This window comes from Procambarus clarkii, chromosome 75 (assembly GCF_040958095.1).
Source record: "Procambarus clarkii isolate CNS0578487 chromosome 75, FALCON_Pclarkii_2.0, whole genome shotgun sequence".
Classification (NCBI taxonomy): domain Eukaryota; kingdom Metazoa; phylum Arthropoda; class Malacostraca; order Decapoda; family Cambaridae; genus Procambarus; species Procambarus clarkii.
This window is the reverse complement of record NC_091224.1, coordinates 25,605,970-25,633,873: the sequence shown is the minus strand read 5'-3', so window position 1 is coordinate 25,633,873 and position 27,904 is coordinate 25,605,970. Positions and strand designations below refer to the sequence as shown.

At 41.4% G+C, this 27,904-nt stretch overlaps 1 protein-coding gene and 1 long non-coding RNA gene across 3 annotated transcripts; one reads left to right on the top strand and one right to left on the bottom strand.

Annotated features, from left to right (window-relative positions):
- Nucleotides 1–886: 886 nt before the first annotated feature.
- On the top strand, nt 887–19,760 carry LOC123771652 (uncharacterized). The gene is made up of 5 exons (XM_045764275.2): nt 887–1,044; nt 1,363–1,510; nt 8,722–8,797; nt 11,439–12,140; nt 18,405–19,760. Exons 2-5 carry the CDS (start codon nt 1,372–1,374, stop codon nt 18,475–18,477), a joined length of 990 nt encoding a protein of 329 aa, XP_045620231.2. The 5' UTR covers nt 887–1,044; nt 1,363–1,371; the 3' UTR covers nt 18,478–19,760.
- On the bottom strand, nt 17,765–27,904 carry LOC123771653 (uncharacterized). 2 transcript variants are annotated; one of them, XR_011224709.1, is made up of 3 exons: nt 24,009–27,904; nt 23,225–23,358; nt 17,765–19,331 (listed from the first exon to the last, which is right to left on the bottom strand). It is a non-coding gene; the product is annotated as an uncharacterized lncRNA (long non-coding RNA). The 2 variants fall into 2 exon arrangements; XR_011224708.1 differs by having other exon boundaries at nt 23,225–27,904.

The window sequence follows — 27,904 nt, the reverse complement described above, 5'->3', positions numbered from 1 at the left end:
ACAGTGATTACCGTGATAATGATTACAGTGATTACCGTGATAATGATTACAGTGATTACCGTGATAATGATTACAGTGATTACCGTGATAATGATTACAGTGATTACCGTGATAATGATTACAGTGATTACCGTGATAATGATTACAGTGATAATGATTACAGTGATTACCGTGATAATGATTACAGACCTCCAGTGATTACGATCAACTGGAGCTCTGAAGTGACTCGAACCCACGACCAAGGCACTCCCAGTCGCGTACCTTACCACTGTACAACCCGCACTTGTTAAGCAATTTTAACTATTATCAAGATGGTACAGTGGTATGATGAGCGGCTGGGAGTCTCCTGGTCGCAGGTTCGAGTCACCTCAGAGCTTCGTCTCATTGATATCACGTTATCATATACATCACGTTAGTGTGATTTCTTTCTGTGTGTGTATATATGTGTGTGTGTGTGTGTGTGTGTGTGTGTGTGTGTGTGTGTGTGTGTGTGTGTGTGTGTGTATATATATATATATATATATATATATATATATATATATATATATATATATATAATATATATAGATATATATATATATATAATATATATAGATATATATAGATATAGATTGGATAATTCACATAAACTGATGACTTCTTGATATAGCAATAGAGCAGCTGCCGCTCTACAGGTCCCCCTGTTACTGCCTCTATACATGTCCCTCTGTTGCTAAATGAAAACTACGTAACCCCTCCCTCTATTTTCCAGCATCCCCCCCCCCCCCCCACTACTACTACCCCCTTTCCCTTCTCTCTCCTCCGCCAGTCCCTCCCCCCACCCCCTCCGGCTCCTCCCAGTTGAAGGAAGTGTGCGCCGGAACTTATATAAGACGAGAGCAACTTAGCGCAACTTACACGAGCCCAACTTAGTGAGGCAGGAGCCGCCGTGGCGCCAACACCGCTGACCCGACACTCCCGGGCTCCAAGCCTAGTGTACCGTCCACTCCTGCGTCAACTGCCAGCGATTCCATGGTGTTTTCCGGTATATAATTGTTACGAGCGGTCAGTACTTATTTGATTTTCTATTCAAATTGGTCATTCAAAATATTTATTAATTAAAAGTTGTAAAATACCGTTGGTTTTCTCTCGTCAATAAAGTAATGTGAAACTGGAATTTTCTAAATTTTGAAATTTGAAACTACGTACAATTTTTCTCTTGGAGTCTTTTCTCTTGGAGTCTTTTCTCTTTCTCTTGGAGTCTTTTCTCTTTCTCTTGGAGTCTTTTCTCTTTCTCTTGGAGTCTTTTCTCTTTCTCTTGGAGTGGGGTTACAACACCGTCAGCTCAGGTTAGCGTAATTCTATGCCAACACTTGGATATAGTCGCCAGAGATGGGTTGCTGCGGTGGAGTGTGGTTGCTGGCGTGTGGTTGCTGGCTCCTCACTCTCCACGACTCCCTCGGACACCAGCAGGAAAATGATCGTTCGAAACTGATTGCAAAATGGCCTCTTCTGTCCGAACGACCTTCAGGTAAGCCGCTGTTCTTTATGTTGAAACTTATTTATTGAAAACCAGACAAATAAAGTTAGTATGGAAATTAACATGTTTGCGGAACCACAAACCCGCTTAACGTTCTGGTCGTTTGTTATTGTTTGTTGTGGTTAGTTTGTTTAGTCGAGTCTATAAACGCCACGTGGTCAATGGTCTAAACTAATTCTCGGACAAGACTAAACCTTTCCTAAAAAAATCAAAGGCTTCTGTACACCTTGCAGTGAAATCAGTGCTGGGGGGGGGGGGATTAGCCAACTGGTGTGGGTCGTCTTCTGCGGAATAGCCAGTCGTTGGTTAGCGGGGACATAGATATGTGTGAGGGGGTTCTGTGACCCCGCCAACGAGGTCAAGTTGGTAGAGGTCAGTAGAGTCTGTGCCTGCGACACCACTTTGGCGCCACTGTGATGTTACGCATCCCTTCCACACCACTTTGGCGCCCCTGTGACGTCACACATCCCTTCTACACCACCTTGCGTCACTATGACGTCACACATCCCTTCCACACTACCTTGCGTCACTGTGACGTCACACATCCCTTCCACACTACCTTGCGTCACTGTGACGTCACACATCCCTTCCAGACCACCTTGGCGCCACTGTGACGTCACACATCCCTTCCAGACCACCTTGGCGCCACTGTGACGTCACACATCCCTTCCACACCACCTTGGCGCCACTGTGACGTCACACATCCCTTCATCACCATATATGAAACATTTGTTTTCCTTTGGTTAGGATAGGATAGATTGTTAGGATGGCTCAAGGTAGGATAGATAAGTTAGGTTGGCATAGCTTAGGTTGAAGAAGTATTGACGCTCCTGTTGCAAATATTGAGTTATTTGATTTTGGGTAAAATACAGCCTATTTACACGTAAATTAATAAAATATTTTCTAACAAATTATTATGTACGTTTATGTAAAAGTTATTACATTGGAATAATAATAATATAAAGAATATAAAGCAAATTGCCAAAGGCGTGTCAGTCCAAACGAGTTAGTACCTATTTATATCTACCCAAACTCACTCAAGTGTCTAACCTACGCTTGAAACAACCCATCAACTTCACAACTCTCATGTTACCCGGGTAATTTGTTTCATAAAACTGCAACCCTATTTTTAAACTAGTATTTACCCAGGTCTTTTCTGGGAGGGTTGAAATTGGCTCAATTACGATCTAGCAATTAGAGATGCATAGTACCATCACAAACAACTTACTTGAACTTATCAAATTTATATACTGTCAAAGATGGCTTAGACAACAAGGATCGTTTAATAGTTGATGTAAAGCATTTATGAAGTTAAACTACTTTACAGTACGTTACGAGACCATTGATGCTACGTTACGAGACCATTGATGCTACGTTACGAGACCATTGATGCTACGTTACGAGACCATTGATGCTACGTTACGAGGCCATTGATGCTACGTTACGAGACCATTGATGCTACGTTACGAGGCCATTGATGCTACGTTACGAGACCATTGATGCTACGTTACGAGGCCATTGATGCTACGTTACGAGACCATTGATGCTACGTTACGAGGCCATTGATGCTACGTTACGAGACCATTGACGCTACGTTACGAGGACATTGACGCTACGTTACGAGACCATTGACGCTATGTTACGAGACCATTGATGCTACGTTACCAGACCATTGACGCTACGTTACCAGACCATTGACGCTACGTTACGAGACCATTGATGCTACGTTACGAGGCCATTGATGCTACGTTACGAGACCATTGATGCTACGTTACGAGGCCATTGATGCTACGTTACGAGACCATTGACGCTACGTTACGAGGACATTGACGCTACGTTACGAGACCATTGACGCTACGTTACGAGACCATTGACGCTATGTTACGAGACCATTGACGCTACGTTACCAGACCATTGGTGCTACGTTACCAGACCATTGGTGCTACGTTACCAGACCATTGACGCTATGTTACGAGACCATTGATGCTACGTTACGAGACCATTGGTGCTACGTTACCAGACCATTGACGCTACGTTACCAGACCATTGATGCTACGTTACCAGACCATTGACGCTACGTTAGCAGACCATTGACGCTACGTTACGAGACCATTGACGCTACGTTGAGACCATTGATGCTACGTTGAGACCATTGACGCTACGTTGAAACCATTGACATTGTTGACTGTTTTTGTTTTAACAAAAAATGTTTTTCATTTTTAATCTCTTCATCCCGGAGCGTGAGGAAGGTCACGCTCCAGGATATTCCTCGATTCCCAGACTGCTGTTTAATCCTTGACACTACCTCCCACTACAATCAGAAATCACCAGGGTTTTACATAACTCCCCCCCATGCAAGTTGTGTAAAACCCTGGTTTGTGCCTCGGAGAGGCTGCAGGATCCAGTAAGTTCAGTAGAACTTCGGTTTTAATTCCTTTTGACCATGTCGTAGCTCAGTCGATTAAGGCAGCGTCTGGGATGCTCTCGGACGCAGGTTCGAATCCTCGTCACGGCCCTTGTGGATTTGTTCTACTTCCCACTCTCTTCTCTACTCTCTACCTCCCCTCTGCTCTTCCCCTCTACACTGTCCTCTTCCCCCCCCCCTCTCTACCTCTACTGCCCCATTCCATTCTACTCCGACCCTTTCCCCTCTACTCTCCATCTCGACCCTGTCCACTTTCACTCTGCTCTTAATCTCTACTCCACCCGTCTCGCCCCCTTCAGTGACGCCAATGATGGATGATGACCCGAGTGCCTCATGGTGTTCCAAAATGAGCATCAATCTCTCTCTCTCTCCATCTCTCCATCATCAATGCTCTATTGCACTTTTCAGCGGGTTCTGTCGGGCCATCAGTCGCCTCCGCCCTCGACGACGGTTTAAGGGAAGCAAGTGTTGGTGAACCGGTCACTGGTCGAGGGATGAAACACTTTATCGTGTAGAGATGAAACACTTTCTCGTTATTTTCGTTAAGCAAGCCATCCCTGCTCCTCCACCATGGAAACAGCCTATCACAACGCTCCTCCACCGTGGAAACAGCCTATCACAACGTGCTGACACTTATCAAATAGGTTGTGGCCAAAGTGTGGCCAAATAGGTTGTCAAGGTGGCTTGGATTCATTCGTTTCTGATTAGGATGTTGAATTTTGTACGTTGTAGCAATTTTAAAATAACAGTACTTAGCAACTATCTGGTCAAGCGTACTAATATTTACTGTTAAACCCCTTCCCCCCCCCTTCCCCCAAAATAGTTCACGTTTCGTATTACTGAATTAGCCTGAAATGGCATTCTAGAAAATTGGGCTGTAACTAAGAAACGTAACCTAACCTGTCCAAGCAATCCTAGGCTTAATATAAGTGTTATTCTACGCCTAGCAATTTTTAAATTTGGTTTTGAGTTTTTTCTTGGACTCGATAAACAAATTAACAGTAGAAAACTTCAACGTTCTCTACGATCTGTTTCATCGGCAAACTAATCTGTTCTGACATTGTAGAATTAACTTAGGGCGAGTTTGTGTAGCATTAGCGTGTAAGCAAAAGCTTTAGGAGTGTCTTCTTTTGTTCTTCAAAAAGAGCAAAATTGTCTTCTTTTTCAGACTCTGCCAGCTTGATCAGGAATAATTACTTCCACCGAGGTGTGAAGGGAAGTAGATTGCTGAAGGAATGACGGGTTAAGGTCTGGAAAAGGTTTAGGGAGGGAAGGGTTAAGGTCTGGAAGAGGTGTAGGGAAAGAAAGGGTTAAGGTCTGGGGGAAAAAAAAAGTATAGCGAGGAAAGGAAAGTTTTGAAAACCAGTTCAAAACTTTTTTGTCCTAAGTTAATAAACTCATTAGTTCGTAATTAGTGGAGGCGCGTGTGATCCAGCAAGATTCGTGGCTTTTGTACCACCTAATGAGTTTTGATTACATTGTTTTGTCCGCTTTTTTGGTGGGAACATCTTGAGGAATAATACATTCAAACATTTAATCAATTCTACAGTAGTGGTACGTCGTTCTGTCTTTTTGTAATATATATTATTAATTTAATATTTTGATATTTTTGTTGGTGTTTGTATTGTGTTGACTGTACTTCTATGTGCATGTTTTTTACGAAATGCACACGTACGTGTGTGTGTGTGTGTACTCACCTAATTGTGCTTGCGGGGTTGAGCTCTGGCTCTCTGGCCCCGCCTCTCAACTGTCAATCAACAGGTGTACAAGTTCCTGAGCCTGTGTGTGTGTGTGTGTGTGTGTGTGTGTGTGTGTGTGTGTGTGTGTGTGTGTGTGTGTGTGTGTGTGTGTGTGTGTGTGTGTGTGTGTGTTTGCCAATGAAGGGTGATTGGATGGCAACATTGTCACACGGAGACCACACTGTAGGGTTTGACATACAGAGGCTTTGGGTGTTAGACCACACTGTAGGGTCTGAGTGTTAGACCACACTGTAGGGTCTAAGTGCTAGACCACACTGTAGGGTCTGAGTGTTAGACCACACTGTAAGGTTCGACTTATGATAGCCATTTTGGTTCTGTTGTTGATTATTTCAGCACTGCTCAATGGTTCTCAATGCGTGGGTGAACCATTGAGAAAGGTACGTCTCGGATTTAATCAGTCGAGTCGTTTGTAAGGTGTTTCTCATTCGTAAACAAAGGGTTTAGCTGGTTTAACGAGCATTTCGCCATTGTTTATGAGGACGAAACGCAGTTTAGTGAGCAATCTGAGAGGGATATCGCGGCGCAGTAATGAGGTGAAATTCCTATTTTAGCCCAAGAAAGCTAGACCATTATAGGTACATGTGGCTCCTGTTGTGATTGTGTGAGTCGGTGATTGACACCGTGAAATATGGAGTATTAGGCTACCTGAGTTTACCACTAATGAGGCTACATCCAGGAGAGTGGGAGGGAAGGGTGGGGGGAGGGGGACAAACAGGATTAACTGTAGTAAGTCGGGTAAACTGGGCCGATAAGCATTTATATTCAGATGAGATAATCTACTCACTTTATCAAGGCAGCATAATTGTGTAACCTTGCACCCTTGGGCTGGACGGTAGAGCGACGGTCTCGCTTTATGCAGGTCGGCGTTCAATCTCCGACCATCCAAGTGGTTGGGCACTATTCCCTCCTCCCCCCCCCCCCCCCCGGTCATTCTCAAATCCATATCCTGACCCCTTCCAAGTGCTATATAGTCGTAATGGCTTGGCGCTTCCCCCCCTGACAGTTCCGTTCCGTTGTACCAGACACTGGACAGACATAAGTGGTTTTGATAAAGTTTGCAGATGTAAGGTGGTGGTATTTACACTGTGGTCAAGTGTTATGTAAGAGTGAATATTTGAGATACAAGACATACGTTATAGCCATGTTAGCGAGGTGTACGCAGCGAACAAGTCGTAATATCGTAGATCCGCAACGTTGATCTGATAACTGATCAGATCAATATCGTTGATCTGATAACTGATCAGATCAATATCGTTGATCTGATAACTGATCAGATCAATATCGTTGATCTGATAACTGAGCCATACAGTTTGCGACATGTTAAGGGGTCCTGGACGGGCTGAAACGTCGTCACTTTTCTGTCGGTTCGGATGTTTATATCCGAACATAATTATAATCCGAACATACCCGTATTTTCAGCGGGTACTGTGAGTACCCTCGACTTGTTCCTTGGCTGTTGTTTGCTTGTACATTTTTCACCTTTAAGGCATCAGTAAAGTTCATGATGATTTGTTACCCCCTTAGCAGGACTAAGGTAAATTTGCTAGTTGGTTGTTGACCAGACCACACACTACAAGGTGAGGGGACGACGACGTTTCGGTCTGTCCTGGACCATTCTCAAGTCGATTGTGAATGTAAGTGACCAGACCACACACTAGAAGGTAAAGGGACGACGACGTTTCGGTCTGTCCTGGACCATTCTCAAGCGTCTTGAGAATGGTCCAGGACAGACCGAAACGTTGTTGGCCCTTCACCTTCTAGTGTGTGGTCTGGTCAACATACTTTAGCCACGTTATTGTGACTCATCGCCATGCTAGTTGGTTATTCAGGCCGCCCTTCTAAGGTTACCCAACGTCAAGAAACTGTCGTACTAAAGTGCCCTTATCCTAACCTACCAGAGAGAAAACAGAAAAATAACCATACCATAACAGAAAACGGGACAGTATGTCAGTTTCGGGAGCCACAACCATTTTCTAGTACGACAATTTTTGCCTAAGATAGAGTATACGTCAATATGCGACGTTCTATTATGAGGACGGGTTGGGTTATTAAACTATCATGATGGCTGTAATGACCCAACACAGCCCCGCTCCTGAGTCAGGTAAGTCTACTACGGGCTCACCATAGCCCGTGCTACTTGGAATGTTCCCAGTACCTGATTCTTAAAACAAAATATAATGACCCTTCAGCGCTTGATAGGTCTAAAGCGCAATACCAAAACGTGTATCAGTTATCGTGGAGGATAACAATAATTAATGATCCTTAAACATTTACGATAGTTTGACTTGGTTGCCTTTCTAATGAAACTTACCTTAAAAACGCACTACTTAAACATTAACTCGTAGTCTACATTATTCATTGTTTTCCCTAACACGGATGTTTTTCTAGTCATATTTTAGGGTAACGTCCATATTTTTGACAATTTTGGGTACGCAGTTTCCACCTGTGCCCCGTGTGTGTTAATTACCTTATCAATTCCCCTGAGAATGTTGTACGTTGTAATTATGTCTCCCCAACTTTTCTGTTTTCTAGCGACATGAGGTTCAAATCACGTAGCCTTTCCTCGTAACTCCTTACCTTGAGGTGCTTCCGGGGCTTAGCGTCCCCGCGGCCCGGTCGTCGACCAGGCCTCCTGGTTGCCGGACTGATCAACCAGGCTGTTGGACGCGGCTGCTCGCAGCCTGACGTATGAGTCACAGCCTGGTTGATCAGGTATCTATCCTTCCCCATAACTCTGCAACTAGCCTGATGGCATACATTTGAACCTTCTCCAATTTTGTCTTGTAAATTGACTAGATGTGGATTCCACGTTGGAGCAGAATACTCCAGGATTGGCTTGGTATATGTAATATACAATGTATATTACATAATATGAAATACACATATTACAACTACTACACAAATCTGTAAACCACAACTGTTCTGTTTTGTCATTCGTTCACTGCCGCTACAAACACCAGATAATAATAACAAAATAAGTAATAAAGTAACCTGTATATTTATGTATATGTTGACAGGGAAAGAGGACAACCGCCCGCCGCTCCTGGACCAAGATGGCGGCCACCACGCCCGCGTCCTCTCTCAGCTGTTGATGTGAGTTCCCTTTTGCTCTAAGTTTTGTAAATAGCAATCTCGTAATTAATGTACAATTATATGTTGTTCTATTGCTTACTAGCTACCTGGCTTGGGGCAACGCCAGCTGGTTCTGCGACCCATACCATTCATACCTGGTGTTGACGTGCTGTATCCTTATGGTATCATGTAGATTTTTTTTAAATTTTGCCCCGAGGGACGAGTTTATTGGGCAGCGCCACTCATCTTGTGAGTGAACATACCGCCATAGCAGCATGTACAACACTCCCCAATAGGAAGAAAACCCGCTGGGTTGTTCATCCTGTCACTTGTACCCCAGACACAGCTGGGACTTGCTTAACTGTCTCAAGTGAACAGCTCCTCAAACAAGAAGATTAACATCTATCAACCCTTCAAACCTTACGTTATCTTGCGGGTGCAAAATGGGGATATCTTTTAAGAACAGTATCTATATTTGACAAATAGTGTTTCCTAACTCAAACAATGCGGGATTTATTATTCTACACATATTTCTGATGTCTCTCAGGTGTTCACATTCACGTAGTGGTCAAGGCGGTGTCCATCACTCTCACCACAGATTCTGCAACTTCGCTGATCAACTGTTGTTTCCATTCCATATCTCCATGGATATTTGTATCCAAGACGGATTCTCGCTATTACTGATTCTCTCCCGCGTCCTCCTACTCTTCGGCCATAATGATTGGGATTGCCAGCTGCAACCATGTTGTACCATCGTACAGATTCACTGGTTTGTGCTTCTATGTAGATTATGTAGCCATACTGTAACCCAACGCCAGGTCGTGTGTGTGTGTACTCACCTAGTTGTGCTTGCGGGGGTTGAGCTCTGGCTTTTTGGTCCCGCCTCTCAACCGTCAATCAACTGGTGTATAGGTTCCTGAGCCTATTGGGCTCTATCATATCTACACTTGAAACTGTGTATGGAGTCAGCCTCCACCACATCACTCCCTAATGCATTCCATTTGTCAACTACTCTGACACTAAAAAAGTTCTTTCTAATATCTTTGTAGCTCATTTGGCCACTCAGTTTCCACCTGTGTCCCCTAGTGCGTGTGTCCCTTGTGTTAAATAGCCTGTCTCTATCTACCCTGTCGATTCCCTTGAGATTCTTGAATGTGGTGATCATGTCCCCCTAACTCTTCTGTCTTCCAACGAAGTGAGGTTTAATTCCCGTAGTCTCTCCTCGTAGCTCATACCTCTCAGCTCGGGTACTAGTCTGATGGCAAACCTTTGAACCTTTTCCAGTTTAGTCTTATGCTTGACTAGATATGGACTCCATGCTGGAGCCGCATACTCCAGGATTGGTCTGACATATGTGGTATATAATGTTCTGAAAGATTACTTACACAAGTTTCTAAAGGCCGTTCGTATGTTAGCCAACCTGGCATATGCTGCTGATGTTATCCTCTTCATATGAGCTTCAGGGGACAGGTCTGGCGTGATATCAACCCCCAGGTCTTTCTCTCTCTCTGACTCTTGAAGTATTTCATCTCCCAAATGATACCTTGTATCTGGTCTCCTGCTTCCTACCCCTATCTTCATTACATTACATTTGCTTGGGTTAAACTCTTAGCAACCATTTGTTCGACCATTCCTGCAGCTTGTCCTTTGTGTGTGTGTGTGTTTTGCTTACAGGTTTGTTTCAGGATTTTGTTATATGGAACAGCGGTAGTGACAGCTGTGGTTGTCAAGGCCACGTGGGCCCTTGACAGTCGTCTCTCTCCCTGTAAAGAGGAGAGAGACGACTGGTCTTAACAAATATCCTCAACTATAGTTCCTGACATGGAACTCTCTTTACAAGAGACACGTGGATTGGCGAATGAATTTGCTAAGAATACAATTCACATTTACCGCTGCAATTCCTATACAATTCCAGGTCAGCTGTGATCACCGCCTCTCACACACTGGTAGTAAACATAAAAGTCCTGGTAACACAATCGGTAATTCCGGGTTCGAATCCCCGGAGGATCAGAAGTGATTGTGAGCGTTTCTTATCACTTGTGTCCTCTGTTCACCTAGCAGTAAATAGGTACCCTCAGGCGTCATCAGCAGCCTGTTGTAAGGTTACATATGTGGAGAGGTTAGTGGCTCGTCCTTGGTAGGGAGGGGGGGGGAATGGCTTCAATATAAGCCTAACGTGTATGGATACACTGTCCGCCTGTCCCCAGATATAAATGATTAATAATAATAATATTATTATTATTAAACGTGTCAGAGAACATCTCTCGCGACACACATTAGTGTTTTAAGAATAACTTTGGTTATTTGAATAACCGATTTTGTTGAATATTTTAATAAAATTTTAAGCATAGCTTAAAAGCATAGTCTAAAAGTCTAAAGACATAGACATAGTCTAAAAAAAGTCTAAAGCATAGCTAATATTGTTATAAAATAATTATCCACATGTGATTATTTTCGTTTAATTTGTCCAATATTGTTCTCAGCTCAGAAATTTGATATATGGAATCTGGGGGGGAAAAAATTGGGGAGAGGTGAATCCGGTTAAAAAAAAAATGGAGAAAGGGGTCGAGAGAATTTTAATCGATTTTGTGTATTGCTGAATCCACCGTTAATGAACTTGTGATCTATTGCTGTGATATTTTCAGTCTCAACCCTTTTTCAGGATATATCCTCGGTGGCTGGAGGAACGAGGACTGTGGCCACAAAAGCCTATTGCAACTCCATTCACTCACCGGGGCAATATTATGTGGCCGTCATGGGCTGTGGAGGCTGGCAGAAGCTGGAGAGAGTGTGAGGGAGTCAGTGTAGGCACCGATCAGGGTGACGAAGCAATCAGGAACAACGGCCAGGGTGAAAGGGCCAATACGAGCACCAATCAGGGTGACGGAACCAGCAGAAGCAGTCTCAACCAGAATGTTGGAGGCAGCATGAACAGCGGCCAGGGTGACGGGGCCATTATGAATAGCGGCCAGGGTGAGGGAGACATTATGAACAGCGGCCAGGGTGAGGGAGACATTATGAACAGCGGGCAGGATGACGGGGCCATTATGAACAGCGGGCAGGATGACGGGGCCATTATGAACAGCGGGCAGGATGACGGGGCCATTATGAACAGCGGGCAGGATGACGGGGCCATTATGAACAGCGGGCAGGATGACGGGTCCATCAGGAACAGCGGGCAGGATGACGGGTCCATCAGGAACAGCGGCCAGGGTGACGGGTCCATCAGGAACAGCGGCCAGGGTGACGGAGAGGGGTGGCCCTGGGCAGGCCCTGGGCAGCCACGACATAAAACAACCAAGCGAGGCATAGGACTCTTCTCCCTAGCCTATGCCCTGGCCCAGAAGCCGATCCGCCCTCCTCGGTAAGTACTAACACTTGTTACAAACATTCATCCTAGTTTGGAAATATTTGCACCACCAAATATACCTAACATAATCTTGTAGAACAATGTAAGCGACCTACTATGTGTGTATTTACACAATACGTCTACGAATGGTAGACTTACAATAAATTTCATGTAAACGTGATTTAATATAATGACGTTTCGATTGCAAGGTAAAGTAAGGTAATTAAGAAAAAGAGAATGATGTTGACCAGACCACACTAAAAAGTGAAGGGACGACGACGTTTCGGTCCGTCCTGGACCATTCTCAAGTCGATTGTAATGATTGAAGGAGAAGGCAATACAAAAAAAAGAGTGAGGTGGGTTATCAAGTGTTGCTTGAAGAAACAGTGTCCACTGACTTACGTGGACTATGGGGTATCGAACGTGACCCTGCATTAAATATACATGGTCATCGCTGTACCAATCGGATGGAGGGACTTTTCAAATATAAGGGAGAAAGACAGCTAGGCTAGCGGCTTACAACAGGGAAGAAAGGGCAGTGAAATCAGGGAGGAAATATTGTCATACTTGCTGTGTTTAATGGGTTCATTTAGGAAGTGGAAGGGGGAGGGGTTGAGGTACTTATACAGTATATTCCTTTATGTTCGAGTGTTGTATGGCTGCAGTCTATATACTCGTAAATTCCTTCTCACATTCCATCTCTCTGTTCTATCTCACCCTCAATTCTCTATCCCTTCTCTTTCTCCCATTCCTTAACGGGCTGCCCTCTCACCCTCCTCGATCATTATTCCCTCTCGCCCTCTCCCAATCTATCCAAACCTCCCCAGAATGGCAGCAGGCAGCTGGGTCAATGTAATAAGAGTTTGATCAATGGAGAGAGATGTTGACAGTTTCTAGTGCGCCTTTTTAACCAATATGGAAGTAGCCGCCTAGTGCGAGGGATTTATGAATTTTACCTATTCATCATTCTCTGCGAACCATGGAATGATTTTAGTGTGGATAAAAGTGAAAAAAATAAACTTGATTTTGTTTTGTTTAGAGTGACGTTTGTTTAGAGTGTAGTCTTGGGAGAGAGAGAGGCCCACCGCAACCCGTCCTCGACTTAAGTCCATTACATAGAGCGGTCGACCCCACAGACGCATTCAAACTTTGTTTCATGCTGTTCACTCTAAACGGGAATTTTTTAAAAATATAAATTAATATTATAATATATAAGCATATTGTGCACATATAGGCATAAATTAGGTTAGGTTAGGTGTTTAGGTTCTGTTGGCGATTATTTGTATTTGTAGTACGTGGGTGAAGCATTTACAGCATTGTGGTTCGAACAAAATTCGTCAGTGAAGCACAGTCCCACATAGGTGGGACACGAACAAGGGGACACAGGTGGAAACTTAGTACCCAGATGAGCCACAGAGACGTTAGAAAGAATTTTTTCAGTGTCAGAGTAGTTAATAAATGGAATGCACTAGGAAGTGATGTGGTGGAGGCTGACTCCATACACAGTTTCAAATGTAGATATGATAGAGCCCAGTAGGCTCAGGAATCTGTACACCAGTTGATTGACAGTTGAGAGGCGGGACCCAAGAGCCAAAGCTCAACCCCTGCAAGCACAATTAGGTGAGTACTTGTTGCGGAAGTGCTCGAACGAAACCAGTTGAGTCGTGTGTAAACTGTTTTTCATTCATAAACGGGGGGGGGGGGTTTGGCGGGTGCACGGGAATCACTTGTGGGTCTTTGTTTGGAGGACAGGCTGTTTACAGCATTGTGGTTCGAACAAAATTCGTCAGTGCAGCATTTGTTCAGGAAGTGTTCGAACGAAATCAGTTGTGAGTCGTGTATAAACCGTTTTTCGTTCATAACAGGGGGTTTGGCGGGGGCATGGAATCACTTGTGAGTGTGGAGAACCGGCTGGGTGGACACGCATTGGAAGGATCGGGGCGACTGAGATCGTTCATTGGAACTATTGAAGCCAGCCCGTCCTCCAAACAAAGACAGAGACGGGTTGGTTGAAGCATGAATATGGTTCACTGTTGTGCTTTTGGTTTATTGTGACTTGGTGCATACCGTTGCAAGCCTTAACTTCTCAGTCACAGGGGATTCTTATGATTTAGTTCAGGAATTTTTAGATTTTTGTAATGCTCATTATGGGCTACTAGAACCTTTATTAACGAGTTTAATCCGTTCTGGCACCGAGCTCGTTATCTGGAAAACTCGTCTTAAGAAACAAATTTCCACATTTAAAATAAAGGAAATAAATTTAATCCGTTCCACTCCCAAAAACATCCATACTTGTATGACATTTTTTTTATGTAAATATAATTCTGCACATGTAATTATAAATGTTTTGTTGTACTGTTTTCATGTTTACTTTACCTTATGAAGAGTCGTTGCTGGCTTGAGGGAGACGATGGGGAGGTGGGAAGGAGAATCCACCTCTGAGTCAGGCGGGCTCTCAATTCTTGGGAATTTCACCCCACTGGGACCGGGTTGTGGTTCACTATCACTGGCTATCCTTTTCTCTACTTTTGCAAAGAACGTATTTATTGACACTTGCTTTTGTCTTTGTTTTAGGATGTTCCTAAAACGAGACAGCAAATTGTCATTAAACATGTTCACACACCGGGTTGTCACTGCTTTATCAGGGTGATGCTTTTCCAAGACTGCGGTCACCTTTTCAAACATTCCCAACACTTCCCTGATCTCACTGGAAGAGACAGCATCCTCCCTTACCTCCTCATCTCCTTATTAATGGTGCAAATTGTTGATGAGGCCCTGCCATACTCCCTTGTGAGATCAGTCACACAGACACCACGCTCATTCTTTGCTGTAATTTCCGTCTTCAAATCTACAGTAATTGTGTCTTTCTTCATCTTGACAACACTATCTTTAGCAAGCAGCTTTGACGACATCGTGCGTTACAAATTGTAGTCACAAAACCACAAAAAAACAAAGAAAAGCACAAATAAATACAGAGGGATGCTTGTCGTGTGCGATACAACAACAACACTGGCGTCGGAGGCGTCCGAGAATTTACGAGAACCCGCGAGACGCTAGGAAGCACCATGTGGTTTTGCTCGTTAATAGACAAATTTGCTGCAAGTGGCTCGCTCGTTACTGGAAATGCTCATAAATAGAGCCGCTCATTAATCGAGGTTCCTCTATTTATATAAGACCACTGTACTTATTGCAGTGTTTGTTCTTACAAGATGTGTACATGTACAAGGTACTTGTGTAGTATTTGTAAATGTGTATACACCTGGTTAAGGGCACAGGTGTGTCCATGTGGTCACCCATGCTCTTATTATGCTAGAACCAATAGTGCTCAACCAGTGTACAGGAGAGAGAAGTACGGGACCTTCAAGATGCCTTGGTCCTACAAGTGTTGGCATCAGCACTTCTCGTTGAAGATGTTAGCGTTGCAGTGATTTGACATGTTCAGAGATGTTTTTTTAAATTGTAGAATAACAGCTTGTCTATAAATTGGTGTGTGTATTACACCATGGTTGGGATAAAATAGGCAGGCAGTTTAAATGTATTTACTAACACAGGTGTAAAATTAGTTTTATACTTGGGCACACAGGCTAACTGACATCCATGGATTCCACTTAATGTTAACCGATTACTGGAGTAGGCTTAATAAAAGCAAAGATTAACTAGTAAAAATTGAATAACTGCAAAGGCATCGGTAGTTGATTGACGAAGCTTAAAGCATACAGTGACATGTTGTACTTCCTTAACAGCTGCACTGGCACTTCCTGATGACAAGGATGCAATCAGGACCTGGTCACCCCCAAGGTAAACAAAGCTGGAGTGACATTAGACGTAGGAGAGATGGATTGCTTAATCGTGATGAGACACACACACACCAGTGACAAACTGTATACCACACTGGATATACAGTGTGTGTACAGTTTGATAGGATGGGATGGATTACGAGAACTTTCAAATCTAAGGATCCCATCACAATGGTTGTATTTTTCAAATCACTTGTGTTGTTCCGTCTTGAGTCCTGCTCAGTACTCACTTCCCCCTTCAAAGCAGGAGAGATTGCTGAAATAGAGAGAATACAGAGAACATATACGGCACGCATAGACGCAATAAAGCACCTAAATTATTGGGATCGTCTCAAAGCTCTCCAAATGTACTCACTAGAAAGGAGAAGAGAGAGAGATACCAAATAATATACACATGGAAAATACTGGAGGGCCAGGTCCCTAATCTACACAGTAAAATAACAACGTATTGGAGTGAACGATATGGAAGAAAATGCAGAATAGAACCAGTGAAGAGCAGAGATGTCATAGGCACAATCAGAGAACACTGTATAAACATCAGAGGTCCACGGTTGTTCAACGTGCTCTCAGCGAGCATAAGAAATATTGCTGGAACAACTGTGGACATCTTCAAGATAAAACTATATTGTTTTCTAGAAAAAAAAGTGCCGGGCCAACCGGGCTGTGGTGAGTATGTGGGCCTGCGGGCCGCTCCAAGCAACAGCCTTGTGGACCAAACTCTCACAAGTCAAGCCTGGCCTCGGGCCGGGCTTGGGGAGTAGAACTCCCAGAACCCCATCAACCAGGTATCACTACTGTGATACCTGCTTGATGGATGTAACATTTCATTTGCCTTGGGTGCCTCGAACACCCGTCCTCTCTGTCCTCAAACACCCGGCAGAGCATCCGTCCTCTCACATCGGAGGACGGGGGCACCTAGTGCCCAAGGTGAATGAAATGTTACATCCACGGTAGTGGTATACAGTTTATTCCAAATATAGGTATTCCAAACCTTTCTGTGCTTAAGTGGTAGCCACAGAGATAGGCAGTTCCCATCTGGGCAGCAGTTAGTTGCCTTGAGAGTCTTCTCTTTAAAGGCTAACCCATAGTACAGTCAGTAGAGCATCTGCCTCTCGCATCAGAAGATGCGTGTTCGAGGCAAACAATGCCCAAGGTGAATGACATATGAGTGAGTTTGAGTGGTAAGAGCTGCCACATATAGGAAAATAGACCATCTGCTGGTTCCTTTTTTATATTCTTTATTGATTTCAGACAGTTGCTTGTGTTATACCTATAATTTTTGCTGGATTTTCCCCTAGTTCAGTCGATCTCTAGTTCCCCTAGTTCAGTCGCAGTCGATCTCTAGTTTAGTCGCAGTCAATCTCTAATGCCCTGCTTCCCTTGACTCATACTGTGAGCCAGATTATGGCCCTGGTTTTCAGTTGGGGATGGACAGGTTTCTGAAGCCTGGTGTACTGGGATATGGTATGGTGGTACCTGTGATGATAAGTTCAGGAAGCTACTGAAGAATTTCTCTCATAAAATCACTTTTAGCAGTGATCTGATAGATGTTATCTGGTGTTTTGGTCATATTTTCGTGCATACTGTAACATTAGCATTAATATCACTACCATCACCTGTAGTATTATACTTGTCAACTTCTGATGTGAATATGATTCATCACCACCACCATATTCAATTGTAATTATCATCATTATCATTACCATTTTCAATATTGTGATTATCACCGAAATATTTAATATCACCATCATATCCATATATATCCATTGTTGGTTACCATTAATTTTGCCATCCCATTATCACCATCCAATCTTTGCTAGGGTAGCAATCACTAAATAGCAATAATATTAATACTTTATTTTTCAAAGTACAAAGTATGATGCTAAAGTTTGCATTTTAGGAAATATCCTTCACATAAATAAGTGTTTAGAGTTTATTACAGTACTGTACTAAAAATCATATGCTAGTTCTTAAAACTAATGAACATACATTATTCTTATTGCCGTGTTGGTCGAAACATTATTTCAAATTGTAAAAGGACTGGCAAAAATAATAATTATAATAGAATAAAACTATAATAAATGAAATGTACTGTAGTGACAAAATTAAATTGGAGGTAAAGTTAATTTAGAAAATCATAAGTGAAGCTGCAATGCAAAAATAATATAGCTTTAACAAGGCTGTATTTTGTGATTTTAATTTCGAATTTTTATTAACACACAATTGCTATTTGAATGAAGTTATTTTATTTTTCAGTGAATAACAGGCATCATCCAGAGAATATAATAAAATCACTTGTAAATGCACTTTTATTCCAGGCCCTGGGACCTGTATACTATACTAAGCAGGGGTACTTTCTCCTTCCTTTAACTGTGTTACTGAGTACAATAGGGTACTTTGCCATTCATGAGGCTTAGTTTAAAAGAAATACTGTACTAATTATGAATGTCATTTGTACAGAAAATTTTGTTTATTCTTGCAGGCCGATGTTGAATCCAGTAGATTTCTCTGCATATCAACGTCGCGCCAGATTCTTCATGGCTACCAAGGGTTAAATTTAACTTCTCATTCATCTCTTTATTGTATCAAGGTCCTCTCCTACTTCCCTTGAGTCTCTCCACACCATAATAGTACACTGGTCCCCGCTGTCTTGTGTTCTATGTACCTTAAGATGATTCAGAAAACAGGTAGTAGCAAGGCTTTGTTCTGTGTATCACTAAAGGTCAGGATTGTGATAGGTGTCAAAATGTGCTTGTAAGTTATTTCCTTTTCCATTTGTTCTGTCTTTTCAACACCTTGCCCTAGTGTCCATATCCCTCCTTTTTTTCAGGTCTCCTCCCCCTTCCCTTGTCTCCACTTTCCATCACTCCCTTTTTTTCACTTGTCTCCTCATTTGTTTCTTACTCCTGTGTCTCAAATTCCTCCCTTTAATCCTTTTTTTTCTCCCTTATCCTAATCATTTTGGATATTACCTGTTATCTTTCTATCCCAGGGTTTTTTCTTGTACATTTTATTTGAAGGAAGAGTTCTTCAGAGCTTTGTAATTCTCACTTTGTTTTACATTTTTTTCAAACGAGTCTCATTCTGTGGAATACTTTACCAAATTCATATTTTACATATGGCACATTAATTTTATACTTCATTTCCCTCTCCACACTACATGAAAGTCATTAGGTGGCATTAAGCAACCCTATCCACAGACCACACACCCGTCCTGTTGGCTAGTGCCTTCACTGTGTGATGAGGGCATGAAGGGGTTGACAGTGACTGTTTACCATCGTAGCATCTCAGCAAGGTGTAGACTGGGTTGTGTCCTCTATCCTGCAGTCAATCTTGCTTATGAGAGTTCATTGTCCAATGGCTAGAGCAGCACGTACAACATCCCTGCACGTGTATACTCAAACCCCACCTAGTTCACGGATGATTCAGTGAATAATTGAATATATATATATACAGTATATACACAGTTTATATTCAATACAAAATACAATACTGTACTAAGTGCTAGATTAAAGAATGGCATCTTTCATTCCAGTGAGAGACTTGTTTTTTTTAATGTGTATCAATTATTATATAAAATACTTTCATGTGAAGGTCTCTGCATTACCTTTCACTTTATTTTCATTTTTTAATATGCTTCATTATAAAATGAGGGTTTATTAACATTGCCTGATGATGTCTACTCCTACATGTAAAATAATGCTTGTACCTCCATGTTTGAAGCATAGGTAGTCTGAGAAATAGGTTGTGTTGAGCTTGGCAGCAAGAGAGATTTATATTAAGAAACGAATAACATACTGTACAATTACACTTCCAAATAAAAATCTAAGCAACCCTTTATATTCTATATTAACCCATGGTTCCTAAATGCAAGACATGCATGGAAAATGTCTAATTTGACAAAAATTCACACGCTATAATCATTATTCCAAGATCAAATTAATATTTGGTAAATTATCACAATGATCCTACACTAACACACCTAACTAATTCAGGTTGATGCTCAATTGGTCATGAAAAAATGTACATTTCTAAAGCTTTTCTCACAAATAGCATTCAATTTGCACACTTGTATCTCTAGCATACAAATGTGTTTACATATGACTTGATAATGGTCCTGGACAGACCGAAATGTCATCGTTTCTTCATCTTCTGGTGTGTGGTTTGGTCATCATATCGTCAACCACGTTATTGTGACTCTTTGCCTGTGTGTGATACGGTTAGTGTTATATGTGGTTTATTTATGATAAAGGAAACAAAAAGACAATCATTTAGCAGCATGGAGGTTAATATGAATTTAGAGAAGCACAGAAGACATCTTAATCAAGAGAAAAACCTTATTAGAATTTATAAATAGAGCCCTGAATGTATAAATGATGAATAATCACTATTCTAACTTCTCTGCATTTTTTTTTACCACTAACGAAACAAAACTGGCTTTCACAAGCTCGGGATATCTTTACTCAATGTCTCTTTGATTACAGACTTTCTAATGAGTAACATTAGCAAACCACATTAAAGATAATGTGCCAGTTACTTAAAATTATCCTAAAGGTATTCCAAATTCTCAGAAATTTTATTGCAGTCAGTTAATTAAAAGTTCCCAATAATCCCATGACATCCACAAACCTATTTGCCACTAATGACATCTGTAATTACATTCATATATGTTCCCAAGAAGTTCCAGGAGCCAAGCAGTTTCCCACAAACCAAGTTACAAACAACCTGGGCCTGGAAAACAGTTCAGGGGGAATGGGAATATAAAGACCATTAGAACCACTAACAGTTTACGGGCTATTCCTGCCCGTGCCACCTCTTGGGTGGCTTATTCTTCATCAATCATCAATCACAAAGTCTAGCAGGCCCAGACACACTTTAAGATGTTACACCACCAAAGACCACATTCACTCCAAACATCTACCACCTACGGGCTATTCATGGCTGTGCCACCTCTTGTGGTGGCTTAATCTTCATCAATCAATCAATCACTCAGAAAGTCTAGTTTTAACTCCATCAGTGTTTCAGTGACACATGCTCTGAATGTATCACAGACCATCTCTAACACCATTGACATTCGCCAGTGCTAATCGCAATATTCAATTGATCGCCACATCAGTTGATTGACGGTTGAGAGGCAGGACCAAAGAGCCAGAGCTCAACCCCACAAACACAACTAGGTGAGTACCCTTCATCACACCACTAAACTACATTCATATAAATACATATACCCCACTTATCCGAACACAACAGGTTATCCGTTCAGTCTCGGTCTCAAGGGGCTTGGAAAGCGCGTGGCCGACTATATTTAATTACTACACTGAACTATGTTTTCTGGCACCAAAACAAACATAATAATAATACATTACAACACAAATTCACCTAACCACCTAGTGCAGCTAAGCTCTACTTGCAATAAATCTGGAGAAACTAGAAGCGTGTATACTGCTGCCACCTGGAGATGGTGGGAGAAGGTGGCTAGGCAGAGCAACTAGTAGTCACCTGCGATGCCAAAGGAGAGTCCAGTCTTCAGTTTTTATGCTAATCATTCTTGAATAAATTCAGCCAAAATGATATATTGATTGTATGATCCTGTGTATCATCCTGGTCAAATGATAAAATGTATATTTACCTCGGAGAGCAACTGAATATGATAAGCTGTCTTTTGGTTTAAAGTTTTAGGCATCCAATCATCACAATGAAGCATTCTCTAGAAAAAGAAATATTGCACAAATAGTTGCCCCTAATAATGAAAGATACGTTCAAATTCTTGCACCCCTGTTTGTGTATTTTATGAAAAGTGCAGCTCTCACAAGTCGAGCCTGACCTCGGGCTGGGCTTGGGGAATAAAAGAACTCCCAGAACCCCATCAAGCAGGTAATGCATGAGAGCTCCAAATATTTTAAAATGAGCAATGCGAATCAACCTTGGATATCCCTGCATCACAAAATTCCTTAATCTGAAGAAGGAACTAGATATTTCAAGTATCGGTGATAATTAAATCTTTAATTGTATCAAAGTGCTTATGCAAACTCATTTAAACCCTTGCACAAAAGCCTCCCAGACCTTTACTGAAAGTCAACATCCTTCAAAATGGAATAAAGCACTATAAACCTGATATTTTTTTAATTCAATTACAATCTTTGAGAAAGCAACAGCACCTCATTGTACCAAAGAAAAGTACCCCCATCCAAGTTACAGTTCCTCCCTGCCCACCCAACAAACAAAGACTAGTTCAAGCATCATCTTGAGACAAAGTACAATGCCTCATCCCACTGATGCTGTCAGAAATACAGTTGTGATAATGAGTAATGGATCCTATTTTGAGTGAGGTTCTGTAAACACAGCTGGGATTCTACCCTTCAGATGTAGCTATTTGCCAGAATTTCCCATAATCCTTCCACTGAAATGTACTATATCTCCAAAATTGACACATTAATTTTAAGCGGTGCATTTTTTAGCCATAAATGTGCAACCCGTTCTCGCAAATTTAATAAGTCAATATTGACTTATTAAATATGTGCATAGGTGACATACTTAACATAATAGATACCCATAAAAAGATTCATAGAAAACACCGACCTTACCTAACCTTGTTAGTATCTTAAGATAAGCATCTTATTGCTTCGTAATTACAATTATTACCTAACCTATAATAGGTATAGGTTAAGTAATAATTGTAATTACGAAGCAATAAGATGCTTATCTTAAGATACTAACAAGGTTAGGTAAGGTCGGTGTTTTCTATGAATCTTTTTAAGGGTATCTATTATGTTTAGTATATCACCTATGCACGTAGTTAATAAGTCAATATTGACTTTACGAATTTGCGAGAACGGGTTGAAATGTGTTACTCTCACATTTATATGGGTATGGGTATGGCTTTCAAAATAACTAAACTGAACTAAACTATATCATCTGATGCAACATTAAGTTCACAGGATTCAAGCCGAGATTCTGCCAGTGGCTAAGTAAGCTCAAACTTTCTGTGCTTTTGTTGTCAATTGCAGCTAATTTTCTTTGTTGCTGCCGTCATCTTCACATGTTGCTCATACTTGTCAACAAAACCAAAATGTGTGCTATACAATCTACATTATTCTTTACAGAACTCCCTTTTATTATAATAAAACATAGGTTTGGGTAATAATACTTTGGACACAAGCTAATATTGTTTCTTGCATTAGTTTTTAAATCAAATACTGTACTGTATACAGTTTTCTGAAAAGTTTTTTATATCTTAAACACTGATATTCCTCTATTATATATATAAATGTTTTAAGATAATTTGTAGTTAGAACTTCTCACCTCTTAATCATCCTTTCATACGGTGTTGAGTTCCATCTAGCTGTTTGTCACTTCCCTTCCAAGAATCTTGGCAAATTGAATGTGAAATTTGCCAAACAGGAGTCGAAGATCTGACATCTTGCTTGTAGTAGCACCTATGGTAAAGTAAATGAATGCAGGCAACTGTGAGAGACCTCAATGCTTCAGACTGTCCTATGATGCCTGTACTTTAGTTCATGAAGTAGTTATCATATAGCAATCTGGGAGGAATAAAGAACTAAATCATGTAAAATGTGAGGGGAATATGTTAAGAAAAGGAAAAGATGGAAGTGATGAATGGTTTCAAAGAGGAAATCTTTGAGTGTCTTTGTTTTTGTGATCCAAAGATTTAAGAAAATGAAGATGAAGAATGGAATAAGTAAAAGAATATAAATGCACAACAAAAATCAGTTGTTTAGTGTTGATGAATAATAGTATGGAAACAATTCAAAGTGCTTATGTTTGATATTCAAGTTTGAAAGGGTTAAGTGGTATTGAAGATTGTATATTCTCCATGTGATAAAACTGAGAATGAAGAATTTTAAGGTAGTTTTACAATGATCCGAAAAGTTACAGAATCAATATTATGGACAATTTAACAAAGTGTCAATATGTTCCATGTAGCTCTGGATTGGGTGCTGATGACCTGTTATGACTGACCAGAACAATAAGTGTTGTTGGCCAAAGTCATCACCTTGAATTGGCAACACTGGTTGCTTCGAACAGCCCTAAGCATTGTGGGGCTCTGAGTTTACTAGTTACTCACTCTTCCTTATTGAATCTGAGAGGGAGAGATGGTGAATGGTCTGGTTTCAGCTGGACTCTTCCCTGGTCGATCAACAGACACAATAAATCTGCTTCATTATTGAGTGTAGAAGTAACCTGGTGACATGCCAGTGTGAGGCGGTCTCTGAGTAGTGAGAGTGAGATTTATCTGCGTGTCTTGCTATTCACACAAGTGACTGACAATAAAGGGGTTACTTTTACCAGCAACCTCCTTAGTGGAGTGTTGAGAAATGTATGGATATAATGGTAGTCTTAGAACATGTGAAAATGACATTGAAGGACAGTGTTACAGTATGTGGTAGAACACAGTGCTGGAAGAAGTGCTTATCTATTTTATTCCAGGACCTGAAGAGCAGTCAGACAAGTCTGACATCAGGCAAATGACTGTGGTTGTTGAAGGAAAGACAGCAGCTCCCATGGTGCTGCCACCTGGTGCTGGTCGGTTGCCCCTAGGGAAAAAGTGTATGACCCAACTACTAAGTGGTTCGTCTGCCAAGTCATTTGTTGCAGTCTTTGTTTACTTTGTAAACCTTGCAGTTGTCTGTTATGCTTCACTTTCTGGGGGTTTGATTCTTTGGTGAGGGTGATTATGAATCCACAGCTCTCTGAGCCTCTTTGACAGGTCCAGGTTTTGGCCTCTGATTCCTGGTAGGCTTTTAATGATATGCGGGGTGTTGATGTGACTTCTAGACATGGAGCTATCTCAGTGCAGTTAGCAACAGGGATCCACCATTCAGCACCTCCAGGAAAGAATTAATCTCTTTTTCAGAAAACGAGAAGATATTTTTAGAAAAAGTTTGAAAATGCTACTCTGTGAAGAATATACAGCATTAGAAGTAGTTATCAGAAAGCGACTCCAGGTCAAGAAGACCTGACTCAGTGACCTGTGAATAAGATTAATTTGTTTAGAGTAAAAAGAGTGCAGTACAGAACATTAAAACTGTATCTGTGGAAGACATACTAGTACCAGTGCATTAGGTGATATGTTGAAATGCTGCAGGTATTGATGAGGTATGTGTTGCTGAATATAGGCATCTGATAAAAGGGAAAAGAATGATTGTGGAAAATTTACCATACAGCATGGGAAACTGGTGCCAATTGAAATAAAATCTGTGATTGTACCCAATATAAATATAAAGTTGAATAATTAAAAGGCAAGAGAATTACTGAGAAATTAGTAAGTGATGAACAAAGGTGTGTGCTGAAGCAGAAGATATTACATTGATCATGTACCTGCATTAATACATTTTGTAATGGAGAAAGCATAGGATAATGATTGTAAATTGCATATGGCATTTATGGAGGGTTGCCACTCATGTGTCTCAGGACCTGGGCTGCAACCTGACAAGTTACTAAACGTGTCAGGGCAAACATTGTTTACCCATTGCCAACTATTGTTAGCCTTGTTTTTTTTTTTTATATTGTGTTATTTCCTCATAAAGCAGTGGATTGAGCCTTGATTGCCCCACATGCATCCCTTGCCTCTTCAAGGGGAAACAGAGCCTGGTCCTGGTAGGCTGGGACACCAGTGCCATAAACTCTGGCAAGCTACCGAGGAAGCCAGCACAGAAAAAATACACAGTAATTGTAAAGGCCCTGTACGCAAATAATTATAATTTTTGTTGTAAATATATATAGTACAGTACTAATACATTATTCCTTAAATTACAGAACATATTTTGTTGAAAATATACAATAATTGATGTACAGTGTACAGTATAATAATAAGTGTAAGTGCTGTAATGTAACGACATGTATGTATACTTGTTGGCCACATGTGGCTGACAGCAGCAAAATCAGCATGTAAACACAACTTGTGAACATGCTAGAACAGCCCTATTCAGGAGAGGAGAATTTTGGTGTCATTTTACCCACTCTTTTCATATACGATTCTATCTCTTATAAAAGAAAAGTATTCAAATTTTAATTTTATTTGCATACAACAGTTTATATATGATTGGGGTCAATATTAGAATACTGAATACTGGAAATTAATGTTAATTAATTTCTGTGTTTATAAATTAATGTCAATTAATATATACTATGATGTATAACAAGAATAAATAGAGTATACTCACCATTCATGCTGTTTGATCTGCATGTACATTACAATCAGTCCAACTCTGTGATTATGGATCTGACCGCCGTGTTTTTTCCGTCCCCTGCCTGAGATGAGAGGCCTATGTTGTTTGGCAACCAATCACCAAGAGTGCTGCAACAACACCTCTGAACCTGTTATCTGTACAGACCCTGTTGTTTTTGTACCCCCTGCAGTCATTGAAGAGCTTCCCCTGCCTCTCACCCTCTCACTGTATTTCACAAAAAATACAAAACATCCTACCACCACATCATCAGAACATTTTGATAATGTGTCAGTAAGGTCTTCCAGCTAACTGGAGATAAAACAAGTTGTGATAAATTTTGAGTAGAAAGTACAGGTTATAAAAGCTGATGAATCTGGCATCACTTGATGCCTGACAGCACTTCAGATTCGCAGTCCTGAGGTTCCGGGTTCAATCCCCGGTGGAGGTGGAAACAAATAGGCAGAGTTTCTTTCACCCTGGTGCCCCTGTTCACCTAGCAGTAAATTGGTACCTGAGAGTTAGACAGCTGCTACGAGCTGCTTCCTGGGGGTGTGTAACAAAAAAGGAGGCTTGGTCGGGGACCAGACCGCGGGGATGCTAAGCCCCGAAATCATCTCAAGATAACCTCAAGATAACCTACAAGTATAAAGTGTAGTGAGCAATAATCACTCTTCATGATACTTTGAAGGATGAAGATAAGATCTTTATGATGTAACATTGTGGAACAAGAAAGAACAAAGTACTCTAATGTTAAAGTTAAAATAGTTGAAGGCATTGTTTGGAATTGATACAAGCAAACATGAGACAAATCAAAGAAACCAGTGACAGGATAGCCTGGAATTTCCATGGAGAAATGAAGGTTCATGATGTTGTTGTTAAAGATTCGCTACCTGGAACAAAAAGTTCCAAGTAACACGAGCTGTGGTGAGCCCGTAGATAGTTGAGGTTCATGAGGAATGTGTACTCACTTATTTGTGCCTGCAGGATCGAGCATTGACTCTTGGATCCCGCCTTTCTAGCCATTGGATGTTTACAGCAATGACTCCTGTCCCATTTCCCTGAGAAATGGGAATATGGATATGTATGTGGATGAGTGACCAGGTCAACCAAGAGAAAAGACACCTTAAAAAAGGAAGTCCTTCAACCGAGGGAATAACCTGAAAGTGAGGAAGGGACAAGGAAATCCAACACAGATGCCAAAGGTCAGGAAGATTCTGAAGAAGCATGAACTAGTCGGAGATGAAAAATGCCTAAAACAGCAAGAGAGAGAGAGAGAGAGAGAGGGTAGTGATCCCTCCACCCTAAATTATAGCGAGAGGGGGTCTGCCAAGACTAACTGGTATGAAGCAACAGTACAGTACAGTATAGTATTAGCCATCAACTGGGGGAGCCACAAAGAGCCAAGAGATGATGGACAATATACAAGAAGACCAAAACATAATACAGACTAAAGAGAGAGGAAGAGATGGAAGATATGCCAAGCCACCTCATACATACTGACACCTGATTCCCATATAGGTGACAGTACACAAGCACAAGAAACTTCATTCACTAAGACCAGCAGAGCGCCTCAAACCATCTTGGGAGGTCATGTCGCTGATTGTCTGGGAGAGGTAGAACCTTGGGAATAGGAGGGAATTCAGATAACAGACCAGAAGTGGGTAGGAAACCACTGGCTGAATAGACCCTGTGAGAGTTAACAAAAGAGCATAGCCTACAAAGGTTTCCAACCTGGACAACATGGGAAGAAATAAATGAACATGGAGGGGGAAATAGAAGTACTGTAAATTTA